Source organism: Anomalospiza imberbis, chromosome 6, assembly GCF_031753505.1.
Source record: "Anomalospiza imberbis isolate Cuckoo-Finch-1a 21T00152 chromosome 6, ASM3175350v1, whole genome shotgun sequence".
Taxonomy (NCBI): domain Eukaryota; kingdom Metazoa; phylum Chordata; class Aves; order Passeriformes; family Viduidae; genus Anomalospiza; species Anomalospiza imberbis.
The window spans coordinates 36,811,952-36,836,803 of NC_089686.1; the positions used below are offsets into that span (position 1 = coordinate 36,811,952).

Here is a 24,852-nt window from a genome sequence, read left to right on the forward strand (position 1 = left end):
GAGTGGCTGACACCGGCTGAATGATAATTCTTTACCCTGAGGAAGGCCAGTCTGTGGTCACCCCACAGATAGGGTTTATCCGACAGCTGCCTTTTTGCCTTTTCATTGCCCTTCCAGCAGGGAAGTAGGGATAAGATTAAGATTTAAAAGTTTGTTTTATGTTTCTGCAGAATGGGTGGAGTTCACCCCTTATGAGGTTGGGTTCTTAAAATATGGTGCCTTCATTCGTGCTGAGGATTTTGGCAGTGAGTTCTTCATGGGTCGCCTGATGAAGAAGCTTCCTGAGTCCCGAATCTGCTTCATGAAAGGTGATGTGGTCTATGGCAAAAATTTGAATTGCATAAGTAGGCACTTTATTTTTAATATGATGCAGACTCTGCATATTACAACCAGTGCCCTGCATCATGCAGGACTGAAACCAATTGTACACAATGTTGTTCTCACCTCTGACTGAATTCCTTAGACGATGGAGATGGGCTAAAAGTACTGAGAGGAAATTTCAACTATTCACTGTTGCACTTGTCTTGAATAGGGATGCTCATGCCTGAAGTTTCAGGGCTGCTTGAAGAGGCTAGGTTCATTTTGAACCAACCAGCAGCAGAGTTCCACATGAAAAACATTTGTATTTTGAAACCGAAATCTTAAAGTAAAATTTGTCTATGAATGGCATGATCTTAGATGCCAAGGCAATGTTGTTAATGAGTTTATTATAAAATACAGCAATTTAGAGTAGTTTTGTGAACTGCTACTGATACTTTTGCAAGCTTAATAGTATTCTAAATCTTCTGTAATTTTGCTACCATGATAAATAATTGAAATTTATCATTCTTAATTCAGTAAATTGGGTAGCACCCAGTAATATATGAAAAACAGTTTTGCAGGTTTTATGCAATTCTTGTTTGAATTTTGCTTAATACTCTCGTACTCTCTACTATGCCCCTCTGTACATTGGTTCTCTGGGGTAAAGCTGTCCGCAGACAGGTCCACCTGCTCTTAAACAGACATTTTACATGTAAATAAGCACAAGTCACAACAGGACACCAAGAATACAGGTAAAAAATGGTTAAATTATAAAGTGAAAAATCCATGCAACCAGCAACACCGCATGCTATTCCTTATTTGGTATTCAGAGAAGCTGTGAATGTCTGTACTATGCAGGAGGAGTCCAGAATAATATTATTCTAAACATGAGACAATAGTTGGGCATAAGAAAGAAAATACTGTGCTCAGTCACACAAGCACTAAATCTTACAGCTTTATTAGCTATGCTAAGAGCTTTCAGTGATGTCATGAGTTAAGAAAAGAGTTGTTTGAGGGAAAAGTCTCAGAAGAAAACACAGGATCCAAGAGTATGAATAGATCTGAAAAAGGCAGGAGAAATTAATGCATAGTAAATCCCACTGGTGGCTCTGAAGTTCAGATGCAGCCTCCAGTACTAGAAGTCCTAAATCCAGGAGCTTGAGATGCTGTAGAGTACACTGGGGAAATCCCTTCATTCTTCCCTTTGTCTTTTACTCTTCCATTAAGCACTCTGTGCTGACTGTTAGAGGTAGGAGGTAGGTCATGGAGCTAGGTGGGACTACAGAGCCTTCTTCTGAGCATGATATGCCTCCATTGCAGTTCCTCAATAGCAGTGGGGTAGTGTGTTCATACCTGAGGTGGCCAGGTAGCAAGCACACCCAACACATCCAGCCTGGGCTGAGCTCTGTTCTCAGTCTTAGCACCTGAGCCTGGGGATCCCACAGCCACGTGTGTATCTTTATAAAGGACAAGGTAGGGAGTTAAAGCAATGTTGCCATCTAGTGATACCACATGCAATGCCCTCTTGGGTAACTATTAAAATATGCTATTAATTACAGCGTGATAATTTAAAGACAAAAGCAAGGTGTCATTTAAAGACAAAAGCAAGGAGAGGAAAGACCTTTTCTAAGAGCAGTGGCTAGAGCTGGAAAGACTGGATGAGCTTACAGGGATACAAGACCCTCATGTTTCCAGAAGAAAGGCTGGGGTGCATAAGGGCTTGTTGACTCTCTTCAACTCTGTTGGCCTAGTAAAAGATACCATCCCTCTTCACAGTTCTTACTTCAGCCAATACAGGTACAAAGAAAATTCAGTGCAAGAGGTTAGGGCAACTTTGCCATGTAATTATAAACAAGTTCTGAGGAGACAATGTTTGACAGTCATTACATGAAGGAACAATGTGTAACTCCAAGGGTAAGTGAACCGGAAGAGTTACAGAGTGGGAAGACACCAAGACAGGAGAAACCAGAGGAGTTGTCTTCTTGTAGCAGGGTTGGACAGAAGCTTCTCAAGCTGCTGAGATGGGGCTGTCTTGACAGAAACTGGCCAGTAATTATGTGCAAATGAAATCTGCTTGACAGCTAAGTGTAGATCCAGAGAGGCCCAATTTGATTTCTTGATTATGCATTTGTAATATTTCCTAAGTGAGTCTATTTTTACAAGGACTTCCTTTAAAACAGAAGGCTCTTGGATTTCTGTCCCACTCTAGAAACAAGCCATGTTTTAAAGGGAATGGTATTTCTGCTAATAATTTATGGGATGAATAATTATTTTATTGTGCAACTCAAGTTATTGCATCCTGTACAATGTATGGCTTTTGCAAAGCTTTCACTGGTAGAGATTTTCAAGGCAAAGCACAGCCCTGCCTTCTCTGCTAGGGTTCCTCTTGGGGCCTGTGACAGAGCTGTGGAGGAAGAGATGCTTTTTAAAATCCAAGAGACGTTTGGAGATTTCTGCACTGTGAAGACACTTTCAGATGTTCTTCTATGTGGGATGGCAAAAGTGGGAGAAGCACTATGGGAATGAGAATAACAAATAGAAGACTTGGTGCAGAGAGGAATTTTAGAGGGACAGCAAAGATATCATTTATTTAGAGGACTTTTCTGCAGACTGTCCCAGACTATACTCTAACCATTTGAATCTTGACTGTCCAGAAGTAGCTTCCAAACATTTAACTGAGTATCCACTTGTATATGATATATTTTGTAGACCAGACGTGTATTTTGTAGGAACTGGCGTGGTTTTTCTCACTTATGACAGTTGCTTATAGGATGGAAAATGTTGGTTTACATGTAGCAAGGAATTAGAGTGGCTGAAGGCCTCACACAATGTTTTAAACTATTTAGGCTCCTCCTTGATGACAGAATGCTAATTGCTGAAAATAACTTCATATAGTTTTTGGTGATAATTTGGAAACCTCAAGACTTTCCAATACTCCTTGCAAAGTTGAGAGATTTTTTTTAAAGGGATATTTTCTATTAGAATGTTTCTGAAGAAGTTTCCCTGTCCTCTACCATTGCACAGGCTTATGGAGCAATGTCTTTTCATACAACCTCTTAGATGCCTGGCATTCGTCGAATCCTACACAGAGGCGCTCACTGCGGTGTACCCAACACAGCACTGTTGATACTGGTTAGTTATGTTTCTGTTTCTGTTTTACCTGGTGCCTCATAAATCCAGAGGCTTCATGTTGTCAGCTGTATCTAGCTAGGTTTCCTCTCTGAATTTATTCATAGCAATATTTTTTCCATTAATCTCTCTTATACTGAATTTATGCAAATATAAAACTACTGAAGGTTTTAAACAGATTGTCTTTGCTGGGGGCCCTTTGGTGAACCTCCACGTTGTAACAAACACCTCTGTGCTGTGTTCTCTGTCTGCCTCAGCAGCTGGTGCTTTTCATACATTTTTGTTGAAGACTTCAATTGCATGCAACTCCATTTCAATGTTCTTTGAGCTTGATATAAACCTGTGTTTTTCTCAGAGGCCTTGGTTGTCCTTTCTGTGTTTAAAGGCAGTTAGCGAGTTTGGTTATGGGTTTCTATCACTTTCTCCATGGAAGTGTTGCAAAGCCCTAAACTAAATAAATCAATAAATGCATGTTATAGAAAGTGATTGCCTCTCTTCCCAGTCTCATGAGGTAGTGTTTAGAACCACCCTATTTCTCTGTTATTTTGTGGATGTCTCAGTCTCCTGAAAGCTTTTTTTCTTCCTTGCAAAGCTGATTTTTATTAATTTTGAAAGAAACAGGTCCAGATTCTGAACCTACCTTAATCTCCACACAGGGAATTGATCTGTGAGTTCTATCAAAGAATGTATCACTTTTTCCAGTTTTAGCAAGTTTGTTGCCATACTGTTTCTCATGGAACAGGCTTTACTGAAGACTGATTTTCTTCTTATTCCTATTTTGACATTGATTTATTTGTATGTCACAATGTCTTATTAGGATTTTCTTTTCCCTAGCTAATATGAGATGCCTTCTACTATTTTAAGTATTGAAAATAACTGTATCAAAGCAACAATTTGTTCATCTCCTTTATCTTTCAGAAGAACCTTCTCCATCAGACAGGAGACATGAGTTGGAGACTTACCTGGTCACCCCTGAATGTGGCATCATGGGCATAATTCGGCGGATCCTGACAGAGCGGGTGATGGTTTCAAAGTTCTACAACTTCCTGAAGGGATTCCAGCTGCACAATGAATACCTTCAGAACAAAAACTTCTGTATATGGAAAGGTAACATCCTTGAATATAATTGTTTACCTTATTAGATAGTTGGTGTTTTCATCAGTGAAGAGAAGGCAGATGATGAACCTTTGGAAATGAATATTCTAGATAACTATTTAAATATCATATAGTCAAATCAGCTTCAGGAATTTTCTTGACTCCAGGGAAAGAAAATTACTGTTCATCTCGGGTGGAAGAATAGCAACATGAGAAGTGAAAGAACTCTCTTTTTACCTTGAACAAACTTTTCTTTCATGTGTGAAGGCTGAACATCTGTAGTGTTTCAGGGTCTTTTGGAAAAAGTAAATGTAATGGATAGCCAAGAGGCATTTTTCCCAATTTTTCCTTATAAGTCAAACAACAGATGTACTGTTTCTTCAGTGAATCACTCATCATAAAAAATATTTCCTTTTAGATACTGTACTAGAGCATTTCCCCAACCAGCTGACAGAAACAGCAGAGTTCATGTGCCTGGCAGACACAGCGGGATACATCGACATTAGCTACCCACCACTCATGAGGCCAGAGAGGAAAGTGGATGTTGTCCTGCACTTAAACTATTCTTCTGGATCACAGACCTTGGTGTGGAGAATTCTCTCTTTTCTTTGATAAACAACTGCTGCCTTCTAGCCCTCCTTAACTCCTAAAGATTCAGAATACTTTATGTAGAATAAACTAATTCTGGGAGAAAATGATCCTCGGTCTACAGCTCCCTGTGGAGATGCTTAGGTCTTCAAGTGATGCTGGTAAATCCCCTGAAAACAGGAGGAATATCAGATTTCTACATATTTTATTTGAATTAACCCTCTAATAGCTAAATGTTATCCCCTAGATCTGTGTGCTCCTGTGATCTCCATTTGGCTATCTAGATTTCACTCACATGGAGTGTTTATGTGGTACTAGTTGCCACCACTGATGGACTCATTACGGTTGTGTTGTAATGTTCATATAAAATTAACCACATGCAGTATAATTAGAAATATTTTGTTCAGTTATCTTTAGAACAGTAACTGGATTTTTTTTTGTTGTTCGAAATTGTGGAAAAGAATTGTCCTTTGAGAACATATGCTCCTTCAAATACCATCTAATAACCTGGTTTATAATTCTTGTTACTAGATATGGATAAGACAGAAATTCTTGAGGACTAAAATTTTCATACATGTCAACCAGACTCAGGAAGCAAAATCCTACTTTCAAAAATTGCTAACATACCTGCAAGAGTAATGTTTCAGTTAGACGATATTTGCTCCCAGATCACTGTTTGCTTAAATCCTTTTTCAGAACCATCCTAAGGCATCTAAGACAGAGGCTTTTAAAAATTTTATGCCAAATCAAAAAAAAAAAAAAAAAAAAAAAGTAATTTTGCATTTTAAAACTGTACTATTTCAGATTCTTGCCCATTCTACTTGTTTCAGGAACTTCTCCAAAAGAGGCATCTTTCTGTATCCTAATCTGCTAGGCCACTCTTCCCATAGTCATGGACTTTTTTCCTATCTTGTAAAGATAAAGGCTAATGAGGAGAAGGAGAAGGTAGAACACCAATCAGGAGTGCAAGCTGGAGGCTGACTGTTGAATTGTTCTGTTAATAGTACTTAATATCTCATGCAGAATTTTTGACATTTTCCTCTTTTCTGTCTGAATTCAGCCTTTGGAAGAAGCCTCCAAATACTTTCAAAAGCAGGGAATCCCATTTCCCAAAATCCAAATGAGTGAAGAAGAAAAGAAAAATCTAAAGGAGTGCTACATCTTTGAAGATACAGAGATCCCAGAGGCACCAACTGTGGTGTTTTTCCCGCTGGTGAATGACTCCTTCAGAAAATACAAAGAGCCTGGTAAGCCATGGGATGGCTCTCCCACCACCTGGCAGCCCTTTGGCTGTGGAATGGGAGACATGGTGTAGCATGGTCTCCTCCCTCCCCTGCTGTGCCTCCCATGGGCGAGAAACACAAATTCCAAGGGAGCGAAGAGTAACGTTGTGCCCCACTGGAAAGTGGGAGGTGGAACCATCTCTCTACCCCACTGATGATGTTTCTTTATTTGTCAGGTGTGGAGCGCAGCCCTGCTGAGATGGCTCAGGGCAACGTGGATGTTTCCACCATTTTTTCCCCCTACTGCTTAAACAGCTTTACCTACACTGGGGAGGAGTTTGACAAGCTGATAGAACTGACCAGCTACAACATTCAGAACAACCAGCATCTGATCCTTCAGGCTTTGAATTCAGCCATAGAGCAGAAACGACAGCACAAAAAATAAGCACTCGCCTGAGTTTCAGAAAGATATCTGCACAATTTTTTTTTTATTCTTCTCTGGAGAAGAATCAAGACCTGTCTTCAAATGAGTATAGTAGACTTTGGAAAGTAAAGACTTGTCTCAGGCTGTGGTTCCTCTCTACCACATGGTGATCCTAGATCAACAAATCAAACAAAATAATGATTAGACTTGTGCTTTATTTACATTGGAATTCACTGCTGCTGAACTTTTTTTCATGCATATATGTGTATATGCAGTAAATTGAAGGTCAGAAAACACTGGATTTATTGAAAAGTTTTTGAAATGCATGAATCTGGGACAGCAGTATAAATTCTTTGAAAATTTGTTATACTAATGGAAATTTTATGAGAAGTGAAGACAAATGAGCTACGGATATTTAATTTATTCCAAATCTAGTGCAACAGAAAAATACGTGATAAACGTGGACAATTTCAAAGAACATGCAAACTGTATTTTCCTATAATGTCAGCAAGGAATTTTTGCTAGAAATAACATGCCAAGCTAAACATAATAGATAATCTGGGACTTCACGTGAAAAACACACATTTTCTATACTTTTGAATTTAAAAGTTTTATTACAGCAGCAGTATTTAGCTTTTGATAATCTCTTGGAAACTACTCTTTCATGCCATTTTGTGAGTCAGGATCAGCTCTTCCAGTGCGGTTATAACTATCTAATCCACGGTTCTGCTTTCCACTGAACTTTCATGGTATTTAGATGATCCAGCTCAGCATCCATGTCCTGTTAATTTCAGCAGTTTTCATAGTGTTTCTTGTTATTAGAAGATGGGATGCTGTGAGAATTAAAACATCACAAACTGAGAGACAGGTTTTGTGGTCAGAAGGCAAGCTAAGTGCTTTACACTGATATCCATGGGTAATTCAAGGGTAATCATATAACTTTGTCAGTCCCTGCCTGTCTAAAAGCAAGTTAGGATATATGTAACTACTATAAACAGCACAAAATAATTTGTTGAAACTGCTTATTTTTGAGATGAAGACCAAAACAATTATTTGCTTTAGGAAGAATTTTAGTAAGACAAATGCAATGTAAACCTGTTTCATTACAACAAAGATATTAATCTAAAATAAAAAGATATAATGCTTCAGTCAGTATTGGTTGCCCTTAATTACTTAAAATTTAAATAAAATGCAGCAGCTTGTCTGTGCTGAAGTAACATGTATTGGCAAACACAGAGCTATGAATAATGTATCATAGCAAAAATAGAAAATTAATTTTTAATTCAAAATGAAATATGACCTTCTAAAAGACTGAAAAATTATCTTCCTTCTTGTTATCATGATCTATCTTTCTTCCTTCAATCATTCCTTTATGCCTTGTCTTTCTCTTATCTTCTGCTGTCTTTAGTCTCCCATGCTCACCTCTGATGACCTCAGCACCCTTAGGGGCGCTGTGTCCTTACCCCAGCTGCTTTTCCAGGCCCTCACACCTTCATCCAATTTGCAGCCTGGGTTCAAACCTCTGGCGTGCTGAAATGGCTGTTTACTTGTTGGTGCTCATCAAGGGCTCCCCTCTTTGTGATCTCTGTTGCTGAGTCATCTGGTCCCTCTCGGCATTGCCTCTCCTCTGTCCCAGCTCTATTTCCCTGCCAGGCTTCCCTGGTTATCATTATGACAACCCCATTTGGTGTGACACATGTGTTTGCTACTTCTCCCAACTGCCCATCTTACAGCTGAGGTTTCAGGCACCTTCAAGAGCTGCAAATGGAGTTCCTACCCCCGTCATCCAAGTCTTTGATGACACCAAATTTCAAGAACCCTGCTTCTCTCCTCCCATTCCTGCCTTTAACTATACCCCTTTGCTTCCCTTGATGTTCTCTTTTGCTGGTTTAACAGTGGGAAGCCCCATTTACTCTCAGTGTGCCACTGAGGTGTTCTCTGCTGCACCTCCCAGGGTAGGTTTGTTCTCCTCCCAGCAGAACACCTGCAGAAGATCCTTGTCATCTGTCCTTGCAGGCCATCAGGGAGGTTTTGTGTGGCTTTGTCTGCTGGCATGGTTTTATTCTGGTTCAGCAATTAATAGGGTAGGTTTCCTATGCTCTGACTCTGGGATGTACTGAAGCATTACAGGAATGTAGGGAACAGTTGCAGATGTGGGCATTTAAAAGCACTTTTTGGTTTTGCAGGTTGGGAATGTCCCTTTTTACAGGAAAGAGGAGTGACTTCATGGAATTATCCCTTTGAGGAAGAAAACTAACTAGAGGGGAGAGAATCACTGCAAAAATCCAGGCCCATGCTGTATCATGGTGTTAATACCAGCAGGAGTTAACTTGATTTTTCCTAAATGTTTTAATAGGTAGAGCTCTTGGTACGTGTGGTAATAGGAGCTACAAACACTAACACGCTGACCTCCTTAGTTGTAATTAATATGTTTTGAATCTTTTCTGTGCCTGTCTTTTCATTCTTACCTATTCATTATCTATAGTAAGTGAAGGGATTAGCATGCAATTGCAGATGTGCCCCAGCCCTTCTGATTATCACAAAGGTGCATGAAGAACTGGGCAGCTCAGTGAGGTGACTCAGACCACAGGAACCTAAGGAAATCAGCAGTGGGATCCTTTAACTCCTCACAAGGCAAGTGAGAACTTGGGCAGTCCTACTTGGTGAGTGCCACTGAAGAAATAGGAGCTAATGGGATGGTTTGCAACAGGATTTTGTGCTGTTCTGTAGTGCAAGGAGTGATCAAACAAGAGGTTATTGCAAACATTCTGAGTGAAGTGAACTAGTAATTCGTGAGACTACAGGTTGCACCACATGAGTGATGGGAAATGTGTTTGCCACAGCAGATATAAGAGAATGTGGGTGATAGAACAGGACTTCCATCTTAGAAACCCTGTGCTAAAACCTGCTGCCATGTAAAGCTCTGCTGTGTATGTGCAATATCCCACTGTCTTACTAGAGTGATAACACTGCAGAGGAGGCCATCAGGGCCTTATTTCTTCATGCCCTGGTTGTGGTATGCTGGTCAACAGTTAAAATGGCTGCCTTGCTCATGCCACTGAAGCTTTGTAGCTTTGAATTCCTCCTGAAAATCTCTCCCTTGTAGGGTTCCCGCTGAAGCCCAGCACTCCTGCAGTCTTCATAAAGTACTTCTCCAGCATTCCTCCCACAACTCCAGCTCATGATATCAAAATTCTGTGATGTGACATCTTGTCATGTCTCATGTTTTTTCCTCCTTGGGTCCTGAGTATCGGAAATCAGGGCACCCCCAACGGGAAGAAATGATGATGTCTGGCTCCAGATCAGAAGGCTGAAGGATTTTCTTTATTAAAACTATACTATAATACATTATTATACTATTTAAAGAGATACTATCCTATTCTACATACATACCTCTTGCTTACCTAGCAAGTAACAACTTGTGACTTCTCTGCTGAGAGTCCAAGACACAGCTGGATCCAATTGATCATTGAACCCAAACAACCTTCACCAGAATCCAATCAAGCAATCACTTCAGGTAAACAATCTCCATACCAAATTCCACATGGGGAAAACAAAGGAGCAGAGATAAAGATTGTTTTCTCTTCTCTCTGTGCTTCTCCTGAGAGACAGAATTATGTCTCTCTGTCCAGAGAATGTGAATGCCACATCCTGAGGCCTTCTTTGCACTCCCTCCAACCCATTATCATTTATCTCCTTTTCTCCATGCAGCTGGACATCTCATCCAGATGTCACAGCCTGATCTCAGCTGCCCTAATGGTTGTAGTATTCATGCTTGCTCCAAATATGACCAAACCTCCCTCATCCAAACCTGAAGCTTCTGGAGAAACAATTACAGTACAGAGGAGATATGAGACAAAGGGGATAGATTAAGAATGATTAAGTAAGATTATGATGGTATAAAATGTGAGGAGGGAGAAAGGATAGAAGAAAAAACAAATTATAATAACCGACAAAAAGTGCAAAATGGCATTTTAGCTATGAAGTATTGAGATGGACAGAGAAAGAAAACACATACCTTGCAATCCAAGAAGTCAATCGTAAAGAAAATATGGCAGGGAATGGAAAGAGGAAAAGAAAGAGGAAGTCAGGAACTAGAAGGTGGTGGACACAAACATTTAAAACAGAGATAAAGGTATATTACTCTTCTGTTTTTTTCAAAGCAGTCTCAATAGGCTGGCCCTTTAAAAAGAAAAGCAACTAAAAAAATCTCTAATCTAGAAAATTTCATGGCACTACTTGTACTTTTAAATCTTGAGCAAGTTGTTTCTTCAATTTTGCAATTTCTGCTATTCAGCTAGATGACAGCCAGTCTTAAAAGCAGCTCATGCTTCAAATTCCTCCTTGAGCTGCATTTCTTTTAACTTAATATCTACTTTGTAAATATAGACTATAACTTGGTTTTGACATTTAACAGATTATATGATAGCCTAGCATTTGTTGAAGATTAAATTCTTTGGTCCCATATACAGAAAATAATTCAGAAAATCCTTCACAGATGTTTAACAAACACCTTTTCTAGTCACTCATAATCTCTAGTCCATGATCTCTGCTGGTGCAGGAGTTGATGGCCTGTAACCCACTGCTGGGTTTGGGCACGGGGAGGAAGAATTTTGCTGGTCATATTGCACTTGTGCTGGTTTTCAGCTCATGGGGATATGATAAACTTGCATATAGTCTGCAGAAATGTGGAGAATTAACAGTGATTCAAAAAACTTTGGAACTGGTCTCATAAAACTGAAGTCCTGGGAAACTTTCTCCAGGTGCAGAAAAACATCCCAAAGTAAGAGAACTCCAAGCACAGAGGACTTACTCACTTTACAGGTAACCACTGAGGACTGTGCATTTGTAACATGTATAATATCTGAGAGAGATAAAACAAAGTATAAATTTACACTTCAATTAGGCAGCTCAAAGACTGGTATGGTAAGTTTTGGGCTTTATTCAGTGCATCAGTAACTGTAACACGAAAGAAATGTATACAGGTATTTAACTGTAAGTGCAATGATGTACAAAGTCATTAATGACGGTAGCCTCTCTACTGGGAAAGGAATACCTCTCAGTGTCAGAGGTTTGTTCTAGTTATATGCTAGATGCATACAAATGCTGATGCATCTATCCAATGGATACAAGCTGCCATACTTTTCTCAGTTATGATCTTAACAACAATGCATTTAAACTTTTTAGTTTGAAATTTATTTCCCAGAAGATTAATTTTTACCTGTTGCAGGGGTAAGATAACAAACAGCAGTAATGCCACTGTCTCCTGTGAGTTTTCTCTCCTGCTCCAAATCTCCTTCCTTCACCAACTGCACAAGTGATGGCCTAAGACACCATTCCTCTCCTGCAGGAAGAGCACGTAGCTGAGCCAGAACTGCTATCTGACTCTGCTCTCCAGTGCTATTGTTTTGTATAGAAGTATTTGTATATCTGAGAGGGGTGAGGCAGACACAGCCAGTCCTGGTTGTGCTTCTGTCTTGTTAGAATAATCTCAGGCTCATTTTGCCTGGCCTGTTTGAGGCTAGGCAAGCAGATATTGTTGCAAGGCATTTAGGAGGACACTGTCTGTCTGTGGTTTTGGTCCAGTCCAAGACTGTGATTAAAAGGAATTGCAAAGCTACATTTGAACTTGTTGAAAATTTTGTCATGTAGTTCCATTTCTCCACAGCTTGTCTCTGCAGTCGGATGTAGTACAGGTACCTTTGCCAAGTGAGTGATGCTTCTGCAAACTGCATTGCAGGATGAATAAGAAACCTAAGCAGTAGAAGAAGTACAAGGTTATGCTGGGTTGGGCACATTGTGTGATAAACAGATAAAACTGTGATATCACTACGTTAAAGGAGTAGTGTGCAATTTGCTGCCAGGGCAACTACATTTAGATCTTTGAAACAGGTGGGTTGTTTTCCTTCATCTATCCTTAAATTACTGAAATATGCAATGTAATTAAATTGTTGAAATATGCATTATATATTTCCACTTGAAGCCTCTGCTTTTCATTCTCCAAGTTGGAAACCATCCAGCTTTGTACATTCAGATTTTAAATGAGATGGCACTAGTTCAGTTGTTAATGAGAACCTTGCAGTTTTCTATCTTTATGTTGCTCCCTGTGGAGTGACTCAGATGGGAGCAGAGTACCTCGATTTAGCTGAAGGCTGTGCAGATAGATAACCAAGTGCGCCTGTAATGGGGAATTCACTCTGTAGACATGGAAGTCTGTACATAGAATCCATCTTTCTTCTCCACAGGCTTCCTTGAGGACAGAGAATCTCAGCTTTCTTAAGGTTCACCAACTTTAGAGGGATTTCTATCACTTATCATCAGTGATGCTAATGGTTCTCTGAACTAACAAGCCTTGGGAAAGTTGAATACCAGGATACTTCTCTCTGATGAGAAGTATCCTGGTATTTTTAGTATCCCATGGCAGGTTTTCCAAGGTCAACCAGGTCTTCGTTTCTGACCAGATTTAAAGAAAAAAAAAACACCTAAAAAAACCTCAACCAAAAAATACCAAAACAAGAACAACAAAAAAACCCCAAACAAACAAAAAAACAACACACACCAAACACCCCCCCCGAATGACTGTTGTTCTCTAAATTAAGCTGCAAAAGGAGTTCTCCAGGGTGCAGCTCAGAGTGTCTGTGACCCGAGGCCAAAAGATGCTCGTGTACTTCCAGTGTGGGCAGAGCTACTTTTCATGCTGGGAATGCAGATGCTATGACACAGCCTACTGTTACTGGAGCTTCTAGTTTGTTATTCACTTGTTTTCCTGTGTTTGAAGATGGTAATTTCCATTGGGTAAGCCTGGAGATGTTCATCTGCTATTTTGTTCCTGTTCTTTAGTTGAACAAATCTCTGTAAAATAAAAGTGATAATACTTAACCACTGGATACTGTATTCCATTCATCTTGACATGAGTTTCCCACAGTTGTCATTTAAAGTTCAACTGCCTTTCTCTGGAAAATGTATAAAAGCATGACTCTTACCTGCTTTGCACAGCTATTACATATTTCCTTGTGCCTTTTTTGCTATATGTAAGGTACTGCGGGGTGCAGCAGGCATCCTGGGTAATGCCTGGAGCCATAGGCATTGACTTCAAGACTTCTCCTACCCTCTGCAAGTGTCCTTCACCCCTGCTGTCCTGTCACAGCCCAGTGCTGCTGCTCCCGGCCTGTCAATCACCTCCACACCTTGCAGCTCACCTCTGCAAAATGAAGGCCCGGCCCTGCACCCACACCATGGCCTCTGGAAGAAGGAATGGGAGCAGCCCAGGAGGAGCTGGGAGCTGCATGCCCATGCAGCGATCTGCCAGGCTGGGGAACCTCCAGGGGTTACCCTGTGGCACGGGGTTCTGCCCCTCTGCAGGCACTGAGCTCAGGGCCCCCCACCTGTGGGGAGACATGGACCGCAGTGCACAGGGCTGTGCCAGCATGCAGGGAGGTCACTGCCAGCTATTTAGAGACACAGACCTTTTTCACGGTCCAGTTTCCCCCACACGGAAGGTGTCCCTGCTCAGGGAAGAAGTGGGTTTGAAGGAGCAGGCCTCAGAAGCAGCACCCTCCATGCTGGGACTCTGCTCACACACAAAAGGGTGGCAGCAGTGCAGGACCCGTGGGGCAGGCGCAGGCTGGGAGAGGTTCCCAGCCAGAGGAAGGTACCACATTCCTTTTGGCTGTGGTGCTTGTGCTGTAAGGTCCTTCCCTGGAGCAGTCTATCCTTGGTGCTCCACTGCCTTTGCAGTGGGAGTGGAGCCCTTTACTTAGAGAGATGAGATGGGTGGGGCCTCAGGTAATTTTATAAAATAACAAGTCATTGACTCCCACAGGAGTACATCCTGCAAACATGTCTTGGGAAGTGCTGCCGGTGGAGGTACCAGAAGTAGATACTGAAAACGTGTCTCTAGAACCACTGCCCACAGACGTGCCAGGAGTAAATCCTGAAAACATGTCTCTAGAACTGCTGCCCACGGAGATGCCAGGAGTGGAGCCTGAAAATATATCTCTCGAATTGCTGCCTCTGGAGGTGCCAGGAGTAGATCCTGAAAACAAGTCTAAAGAATTCCTGCCCATGGAGGAGCCAGGAGTATATCCTGAAAACATGTCTAAAGGATTCCTGCCCATGGAGGAGCAAGGACTATATCCTGCAAACATGTCTAAAGGATTCCTTCCCATGGAGGAGCCAGGGCTATATCCTGAAAACATGTCTAAAGGATTCCTGCCCATGGAGGAGCCAGGAGTATATCCTGAAAACATGTCTAAAGGATTCCTGCCCATGGAGGAGCCAGGAGTATATCCTGAAAACATGTCTAAAGGATTCCTGCCCATGGAGGAGCAAGGGCTATATCCTGAAAACATGTCTAAAGGATTCCTGCCCATGGAGGAGCCAGGAGTATATCCTGAAAACATGTCTAAAGGATTCCTGCCCATGGAGGAGCAAGGGCTATATCCTGAAAACATGTCTAAAGGATTCCTGCCCATGGAGGAGCCAGGAGTATATCCTGCAAATATGTCTCAAGAACTGCAGCCCATGGAGGTGCCAGAAACACTCTATTACATGAATAAAGGGAGGACCATGATACCATCAAGTGCACTAGAGGTAAGAAAACAGCTTTAAAGTTTCACTTAAGGTCCTCTGCATTTGACAGAAAACAAAATCCTGCTTTGTGAGTGTTTGTATTCAAGCTAGTGTGCAGATTTGCTGTCTGATGGGACTATACAGCAGTTCCTCTTCCTGAAGGAGTTTAAGGTTCAAGGCTGTCAGTGCAAAAACTGCTTCTGAATCCACTGGAGCCAAAGATCCCATCTTCATAGACAAAATGAGTGAAGTCAGAGTAGTATAGGGACAGAAGAAGATAAGAAAGGGGAAAAAATGAACTTTCTTCAGGGGACTGAATTGTCAGCCTTTTTCTTCTGCGATTAAATGCTACTTTTATTAAAAAGCTCATATTTCTGTATAAATAGCAAGATTTTAACATATATAATAATGTGTCAAGCCCATTTTTTTTGTTGTTGAAAACGGGATAAGGACAGGCTAGAGACCAGGAATAGAGAATTGAATTTCACTTACACATTCCCTTTTTGGTTCTGATTTTTCCATTTTGCTTTGCATTCTCTGCATTGTTTCAAGATTTGCATTTAATTTTAACTGTAGTACTTTATGCATTGTTCTGTGTGCTCCCTGACTGGATGAAGGCACATCACTTCAGGAAGACCTTTGTAAATAGAAGCAGAATATTTTCAACTTTTTTTTTTTTTTTTTTTTTTGGTAGAAACTATCCTTTAATGGTGCTCTATGAAGTGCTTCAAAGGGGGGGCACCCTACATTGTAGAACTATTTTGGAACTTCTCTTTCCTGAAAAAGATTGAAACATTATATTTAAAATTTTGCAACTGCAGTGTTTCACATTCTGTGTTCAAAATCACAGAAGATATTCTGGGATATTTTAAACTGAGGTTTAATACTGGTAAGAGCAGATTGCCAAAAGATCACACTCAAAACAAAAATCAAACCTTTTTTACTGGATAGAGACACCTTCGAGGTATCTTACAGCTGTGATGGTCTTTCATTTTCTCATTGAAAGGGTACCCCTGACATGCATTTTTGTGCCGGTGTGCACCAAAACATGTGGTGGTTTGTTCATTAATCTGAGTGCAAAAACACAGCTGGGTGTAACCAACAGCCCTTCTAATCAAGGTTTCATCATAAATTGTTGCAAGTAGAAATTAATTATCTATCCTGATAAAACTGCTGTTGTTGTTTTAACATTATCATTTATTGTTTCTTTCTTCTTTTCTTCAGGATGGAAACTCAGGCCTCGGTTCCTTGGGAGATGCTGAATGGCAAAGAAGGAAAGATGACAGTACTGGGCCAGACCAAGGTGATTTCAAGGTATTAAGAACAAGAGAATTTAGAACCAAAGAGTGCTAAGGATTTTGTTTTTCTCAAAAAGGAAGATCGCTCAGGTAGATAAAGAATGATGGCAGCAGCTTTGAGTGTTACAAGGGAAATGCCCCTAAATTTATTGCTTAAATAATTTTATTCCTCTTATGTTTATAATTTTCATAGAACATAGAATGGTTTGGGTTGAAAGGCACATTTAAAGGTCATCTTGTTCCAAATTCCTGCAATGAGCAGAGACACCTTCAAGTAGACCAAGTGGCTCATTTGCCATAATTGCTTATTTTATTCCTCTGTTACATTTTCTTTGGAACAGACTGAATATTTGGTATTTTAATGTCTCACTTACTTGTACAAGAAATTTACTGGAGACCTTTCTGTTCCACAATACTTTTTGTTACTGAAAGGGCCAAAAGTAACAGTGAGACATGCTCTGCTGCAATGGCTTTCGTAGCATGATTTTAATCCTTGTAATTTATGATGGAGTCCTGGATTATTGAACTCTGATCTTTCACAACTTCTGTGCTCCATCAGGAAAGAAACGGTAGAAGGATTCTGTAAAAGGAGAGATGCCTGAATGTGCTAGGGCTATTTCTTGGGCATGAGTGTCAGTCAAAGATTTTTTTTCAGTTAGAAATTACTGGTTTTGATGGGAGTTCTCATTCTGCTACTGTGCAGTGAGTCTGGGCATTATTTCCCATCTGCCAATGGAGAAGTTCGAGTGATTCATGTAACAATTTTTCTTTCATGAAGTGCCTGCTTCTGAGGCAGATAATTCTGCAAAAATTTGCACTATAGTCCATGCAGACAAGTTCTACTGAGGCAAAATGAAGCTGAAAAGGAGCTTTGTCTGAAAGTTGAAATCATACAATGAATGGGCAGATAGGTGAGCTTTGTGATAAGCTGCATGGTTCTGCTGCAATTTGGGTGCTCACAAATTTAAACAAATTCTTATTCATATTCACAGTATTTTTTAGTTTTTCACATGCACTCTTCAAAATTCAGCTATCGTGTTTTCCCAGTATTAGGATTATTACTATTAAAAAAATAGTGATGTTAAAAGATTATACTGTATTTTCACAGAATATATTATATAATAAGTCCAGGGTCTTCGTGGCATTTCATCTTGCAAATATTTAGGTTACAATGTCTGGTATCTCCAGCCTCGGGGAGATACTGATATTCTGGATCATGTCTAGGATGAAGAATTAATGTAGGTAGTAAAAACAGGTGGAAAAAATTATTGATCAATTTTTGGTATAATACCTGTTCCTTACAAGGGGTTAGGAACTTAAAAGCACAATGAGAGAAAGAAAAAAGATTTGAGCTCCTGGGTTATAATTACTTACAATAATTATACATATGACAAGTAACTTCTTGTCTCCATTTCTTAATCCCACACAGTGATGTGTTTGTTTTTCCATTGAGTGCTCAGGATATAGACTTTGATCAAAGACATTAAGGGTCATGAAATTTCAAGGGGACAGATGCGACAGTAGCAGGCCAAAGGAATCATCTGATATATCCATAACCTTCTTCTAGCCACTATATTGGTCCTGTCTCACACTGAAGGATTACTTATTACATTATAAAATTACAAAATTCATGCTAATGCATTGGTGATGGACTGAGTTGTTTTTGCATGTGGTTACAGAGGCACTGTTTTAGTCTGTGTTCAGAATTCGTCACTCCATCCTATGCACTTGCATGATCATTATTTGGCTACACCAACAATCATTCTTTCATGTAAAGGATGCATATATACTTTTCTCTCCTCCTAATTTTTTCTCATATATTACTTTTCCATCACTGAAACTACCAGAAGACTTAAATATGAGGGTCTCTGCCTGCTCAGAGGGGTTGTCTGTGAGAAACCTATGACAGCATTTACCAGCAACTGCATGTCTTTTTACACCAACATGCTGATTTTTATCTGCATTAAGAAATCAATTTGAGCCTTGGCTGGTACTTAGACCCATGCTAAAGTAGCAGGTGGAGCCAGCTCTGGTAGTTCAGACATCAGAGTTTATACCAAAATATTTGAAGATTGCAGCAGATGTCATATAATAGTGCGTGTGAGGGAAGGGGAGGGGAACAACTGGATGCATAGTTCTAAATTCACCATGAGCCATGTTTTAATAAGGCTAAGATGCATCATATCTCAGGTCAAGTCATACCTCATTTCCCTGCCAGACATGGGCTCCTTGTTCTTTCAGGATTGTGCAGCTGGGACAGCTGCAGCCCTTAAACAGAAGAGGGGCAGGTTAAGCTCTCATCCTTGTGCAAAGCAGGAGCTCTGGTTACTGCTGGGTTTTGGAAGTTGGAAGCAGCTCTTGAGATCATGGGAAGAGTGGGGAGCTGCCACACTGCAGAGCAAGATGAGGAGCAAGTTGTGACATCTGCTTCTAGTGCAGGTTGGGCTTGGAAATGTGAACAGAAGCTGAGGCAGGCAGGAGGGCTGGGACCAGGCTCCTTGGCATGGGCTCCTCGACCCCCACAGGGGCCAGAACCTGCTGTCAGGAGCAACTCCAGCCCCAGGCTCAGCATCAACTGGAAAGGCAGGAGTCTAGTCTTGAGCCACCCCCAGCCCCACAGTGCTTGCAGCAGCATGGCTCCAGCAGCAGCTCTGCTCAGCTGCAGAAGCTGGTCTGAGCCCAGGTGCCTCCTCTGCCACCCTAAGTGTTGGTATGGGCTTGCCTAAAATACAGACTGCTGGAATTACACGTTCCAGCACACCTCCCACTTCAAAAATGAACCTCACAGAATCAAATGGAGCCACTTCCCATCAGCTCAAAACGTTGAAATATGGTTTGTCTAATCCATATTTGACATCAAAAATGCAAAACATCTGTACCTGAGATAGCCCTATAAATGCCCTTGAGAATTGGTAGTCAGAAAGAGAGATTTTTCAGAGTGTGATGCATGTCCTGTGGTAATGTCTACCTTAGGATGAGAATCCAGAAATGTTCAACAGCTGTTAGATGTAAACACTAATTTTACAGCTATCTGGAATCAGGTGTAAAGAGTCTCAACCCTCAGATGGTTCATGCTCAGCCTAGTTTCTTTCTGTCGCATTTGTTCTACTTAGGGAGGGCAGAGCGCTGTAGAAGGGCATTGGCTTTTTTTCTTACAGATGGACTATTCTACTGCTCTGGATACGGTTTTGCATATGGAAATAATTTTGAACATGCAGTTGAACAGTTGAAGTTTTCAAATAGACCTATTTTTCAAATCTGAAGGAGTCTGATTGTTAAATATCTGCAAACACTAAAAGGTGAAGGTAATGTTAACAGTACTGAAAGGGCTATGCAACTAGCTTGAGTTATCAATCAAATAAAACATCTCTGCAGATTTATATAATAAGGAACAGAAATAATAAATAATGCTTTTATTTATGAAATATAATTATGCATCTCTGTATTTATGGGATCACTGTGCAGTGAGAATATCATCTTGTGTTAATCAGTATTTGAAGTTTTGTTTTTTGGAAATGTCTTTCAAGAATAGTATAATGTACATAGTCTTATTCCTCCAAAGTTTTCTGAGTATCATGATGGATATATGTATGAGGAAGCAATCATCTGAAGGATACAATTCTTATGACCTTGCATATGCCTGTCATGCTCTTGTGGATGTGGAAAAATTTTCCCTGCTGGAACCAGGGTTACTGTGGCTGTATGCCTGAAAGGGGCTTTTCCATCTGGGTGTTGGCATTTTAAATTCATTGGTATCCAACCAAGACTTCTGCTACTCCTGATGAAAAGGTGGTCTGATCAGAAGAAGAAGAAATGTTACTAATAAAACCCACGAAACACAGCTGGTGAAAAGCACTGCTGTGGCAACTGTGATCATCAGCATCACCAGCATGCCCACGCACAGCCCCATAGCCCTCAGCTGAGGTGTCCTCCCCAGCCTGGAGGAGGTGAAGGAAGGAAGCAATTAGAGCATCTTTTCCATCGTGGAGCCTGATTTTGTCAAGAATGAGGAAGAACTTCAGAGAGGTGGCCAAGAGCAGCAGGTCTGGGCAGCCTGCCACGGGGGATCCCGGCACATCCCACAGCATCCCATGGCTGTAGCAAGCTGGGGCAAGAATTGGCGAGTGATGTTCACAGCCTGAAACATCCTGACTGCAACTGTAAAAAACTCACACACACTCTTTAAGGAGACCTGACTCTCAGACAGCTCAAGAGAGACTTTCACACACCACTAGCTCTAGATGCACCATCAGCAAGGAATGATTTGGTCCCTGGCTACCATTTAGTTAAATTAGCACTTGGAGATGAAGAAAGGAGTGTCCTGCAACATCCTGGGAGTGATTTCATCTCAGCAGAATGCTTCTCTGGGCCAGGAATGCAGGAATACCTTAGACAAGGCAAGGAATTGATCTTTGCCAGGAAAGGCTGCTGAGCTAGTAGATGACATAGAAACACATAGAGGAATTATTACCGGGTGATTGCAAGAAAAATGTGTGGATAGAGAGAAAGTTTTTTTCATGGGGTCCATAGATGGCACCTGTTTTTTCAGGTTGGTGTGTAGAAACGGTTTTTTCAACCATTTTCAACCAATTTATTTTTTTAACAAAAGTAAATTGATTGTGCTAGAGGTATTTTTAAATCTTGTGTGATCTTTGCAGGATGGTTTGTGGAATAGTGTGCAGTGCAGTTGCACTGGAATAGGTAATAGTATCAGCACACTGTTGCACATAGTTTTCTTTGCTTCCTCATCACAGTTTTGCACCTATCATGACAAAGACCACCTACTCATGAGACCAGGTGGAGCACATTCCACATTTCATGTAGAAAATCAGCAGCTGGCTGGAGGCTGCCTGCTTATTGATGATGATACAGTTTTCACACACACAAACTGAATATGAATTTCAGGATCCCTGCATTATTCTTCTGTTAGTTTATAACTGCTTTGGAATAAATACCAATCTAAAAAGAGCAACAATCAAGTCTGAGAATGTGTTGACTGCTCCTGAAGGTTCCAAAGTAAATTCTCTTCTCTGGATCAGTGTTGTTGGGTGAGTGATCTTTGTTCTGCCAAGGCAGCTACAATATTCTGCTATCTAATGGAACATCTATGCTAAACTAAGCATCCAACACTAAAAAAAAACCTTAAAAGCATTCACCCAGCACACATTTGACTGTATTGTTGTGGAATTGTGTGACTGGGGTAGTCTGCAATAAGGGAAGGGATGAATGTTCATACTATTGATATCACAAGCTGGAAAGATGCAGCTAGCAGTTGTCCATGCTGACAGACTCTGTTCGATACAGAAGCCTAAAGGCTGAAGAATGAAAGCTACTGAGAGAAGAGCAAGTTAAAATTAAAAAGGTAAAGAAGTCTTATGAACTCTGGTCTCATGGACTCTTGCCTCATTAAGGAGTCCTGCCATTTTAGAGCTCCACAGCCACTTGTGACAGGATGCATTACACAGCTAAACTAGTGGAGTAATTTACAGCAGTGCTTCTTGAGATGGATGCATGCCACACATACCTACATCTGAATATAAGCATGACTTTAAAGAGGGCTGCAGAGGCACAAATGTTCCAGGAATGCAGACAGCCTGCATCACCAGAGTGCTCATGACAGAGAAATTTCTGGTTTTAAATTCTTACTCCTCAGCTGGGAGAAAGTGGGCATCATTCACATGACAGAGGAATCCCTTACTTATACAAACGTAGTAACTTGGTGCCAAGTATCATACCATGTTGCTCTTTTTCATGGGAAGAGCAATAAAATCGGAAGAAGAGACTATGAGGTCTGTTTTACATTAGATGGAGCTGCTATTTGGAGAATCCCAGTAAAACTTTATTTCCCTGGGACGTCAGAGAAACTAGTACTGTACACCCTACTCATGCACTGGCACCTCAGAGTGCTGTACTGCATGCAGCTGTGCTACACACACGAGCACAAGTTGGGAAACACCAAATTGAAGACAAGCTGAACAAGTTGATAATCTGCTGTGGTGGAAACCTCTCTGTATATGGAACCTCATTACCAAGATATCATAATAGGTGTTAAGTAAACAGAATAACCTCTGTCTTTTGTTCTATACATGCGTGACTGCTATTTTCTTTGTCTCTATAACTAGACCCTGGTACATAATGTTATAGTTGTCACAGCTGCTATTTAAATACATTTCTTTTGTTTAAGATGTTACCGGAATTAATTAAAATAGCAAATCCTCCTGGGAGCAGAACTGGCAAGGCCTGATCACCGGGTCAGTTGTACCCTCCCTATTGTCTTTGCTGCCCCACCGGCAGGTGCCAGGGCTGCCAGGACGACTGATGCCTGGCTCCTGCCTTTTCCTCTGGTAACTGGCTGGTGGCATCTGCCTCTTCCCCAGTGCAAGCACAGGTCCTGATTTCTGTAGCTTCTGTTAAGCCACTGATTTTTTTTTTTTTTTGGAGTTTTTTCCAGTAAAATTTCAGTAAACCCTTTTGTGAATCCTGTGTCTCTGAGAATTTATTTCCCCATGCTAGATAGGGAAAATCTGGCTAACCTGTTAGAAAGCCATTGCATGGGAAGCAGGAGGATGGTGATTAGATGGCAGAAACAATCTAATATTCCTTAAAGAAAAAAAACCCCAAATTTTCTCCTATCTAAGAATCACAAATTGCTTTGCAAATAATGAATTCATTGGTTCTCACTCAAGCAATGCCACTTGTCAGAGGAAGTGGCTGATCCAGGAGCTGGCAGCACCTTACACAATCTTTGGAGATAAATGCCTGCTACAATTTCCCCCATGGAACAATGGGACAATGAGTTTCTGCCTTCTAGGGCATATGCTGAGGTGTCTAAGCTCATTCCTAACATGTGAGTGTGGTGATCCACTTTGCTAATTACCCAGATGAGAAGAAGGCTAAATTAACAGAGTGTAGAACTGTATTAACATGGCTATATTCCTTCTAAAATCTGAACCAGTGTCTTTGCACGGGGTAGCTGTGAGGACATATCCTTCCACCAGTTGTCTGCAAATTTTGCAGCTTCTGTAAAGATTTTTCTCTTTTGAGAACAATTGAAATAGAAGGTAAATAGATTTTGTAGGTTGAATTTCAAGAAGAAGCTCTAAAAAAAAGAAAAAAGCAATCAGTTTCTTGAGATGCATATAAAAGGGGTGGAAACAATAATGGTTTTTAAGAACTATGTAAAAAGATTGTAATGTAACATGATATGTTAGAGGAGAGAATCATATTGAAAAAGTAATTTGTTGGGATGAAAGAGGCATAATTATCTTTCTATCTGTAAGTAAGACCCTTTTGCTCTGTTCTCTTGAGAAAAAAATTGGTTTAAGTGAGGTTTTTCCAGCTCTGTCTTAACATCTATTTTGTCTGGTTGTGTATAATGGTTATAGGAAGTCTCTGAAGTGCTACAGAAATAGAAGAATTCTCCTAAATGAGAGGAAACCTGTTGATAAAAATAGCAATAGTCAAAAAGAATGATTTGTGGGGCTCTGCTGTAACCACTTATGCAGGTGGAAATGTTTCTAGGAGTGTGAGGAAATAACCATGTGTCACAACCACAGGAAATGCTGATTTATTTATTGGCTTGGTCAAAATAACCTTTTGCAGATAGCTCTGAGCCAGAGACAGGTTTATGGAATGAGCCAGCAGGAAATCGTGTTCCTTAGAAGAAGGAATTCACATTTATCTTCTAATAATAAATAGGAAGAGGTCCCTGCCACAAAACCTGGAGAGACTTGTTTTATAGAAGATTAAGGCCAAGATATTTAAAGGGAACAAAGGAAGTTTAGCACTTTCAGTCTTCACTTTTTTTTTTGGAGGAAGGTAGTATGCTTTATTTTTCTCCAAAGGCAACCCATACCTAAACCTTTGGATCCTAAATCCTCTGGAAACAATTTGCAGCCATTGGCTTATCTCATAGTTGTGATTTACAAAAGCTTACATTACTATTACTCTTTTTCTTGTACAATTGTAAATTGCAATAAATCTATGTTTTTGAAGCAGAAAAACACCTCTTAAAAAGTGGTACTTTGGGTTCATCCCATGGGAGTCCACAACAACAGATGTTCTCCACTGCATTTTTTTTTCAATCCTACCGGACCATATGGGTGGTTACTAGGGGGATTGACTCTAACTCTGACTCTGACGGTATTTTGACAACATCATCATGGAGCCCACCAGTGCATTTAATCTGTTCCAGAGACTTACTGTAGTTATGTTGTAGACTAGA

The 24,852-nt window shown here is 40.6% G+C and overlaps 2 protein-coding genes across 2 annotated transcripts in view; both read left to right on the forward strand.

Moving 5' to 3' along the window:
- Positions 1-7,907, forward strand: part of LOC137475767 (cytosolic phospholipase A2 epsilon-like) — a 35,269-nt gene extending 27,362 nt beyond the window's left edge. Inside the window, exons 16-21 of the mRNA XM_068193438.1 lie at positions 171-308; positions 3,325-3,432; positions 4,348-4,536; positions 4,943-5,109; positions 6,173-6,359; positions 6,572-7,907. Coding sequence (XP_068049539.1) covers positions 171-308; positions 3,325-3,432; positions 4,348-4,536; positions 4,943-5,109; positions 6,173-6,359; positions 6,572-6,780 — 998 coding nt within the window. The 3' untranslated portion in view covers positions 6,781-7,907. The remainder of the gene's footprint in view (positions 1-170; positions 309-3,324; positions 3,433-4,347; positions 4,537-4,942; positions 5,110-6,172; positions 6,360-6,571) is intronic.
- A 6,433-nt stretch (positions 7,908-14,340) lies between these two features.
- Positions 14,341-24,852, forward strand: part of LOC137475763 (cytosolic phospholipase A2 epsilon-like) — a 33,762-nt gene continuing 23,250 nt past the window's right edge. The window contains exons 1-2 of the mRNA XM_068193433.1: positions 14,341-15,351; positions 16,555-16,644. Coding sequence (XP_068049534.1) covers positions 14,599-15,351; positions 16,555-16,644 — 843 coding nt within the window. The 5' untranslated portion in view covers positions 14,341-14,598. The remainder of the gene's footprint in view (positions 15,352-16,554; positions 16,645-24,852) is intronic.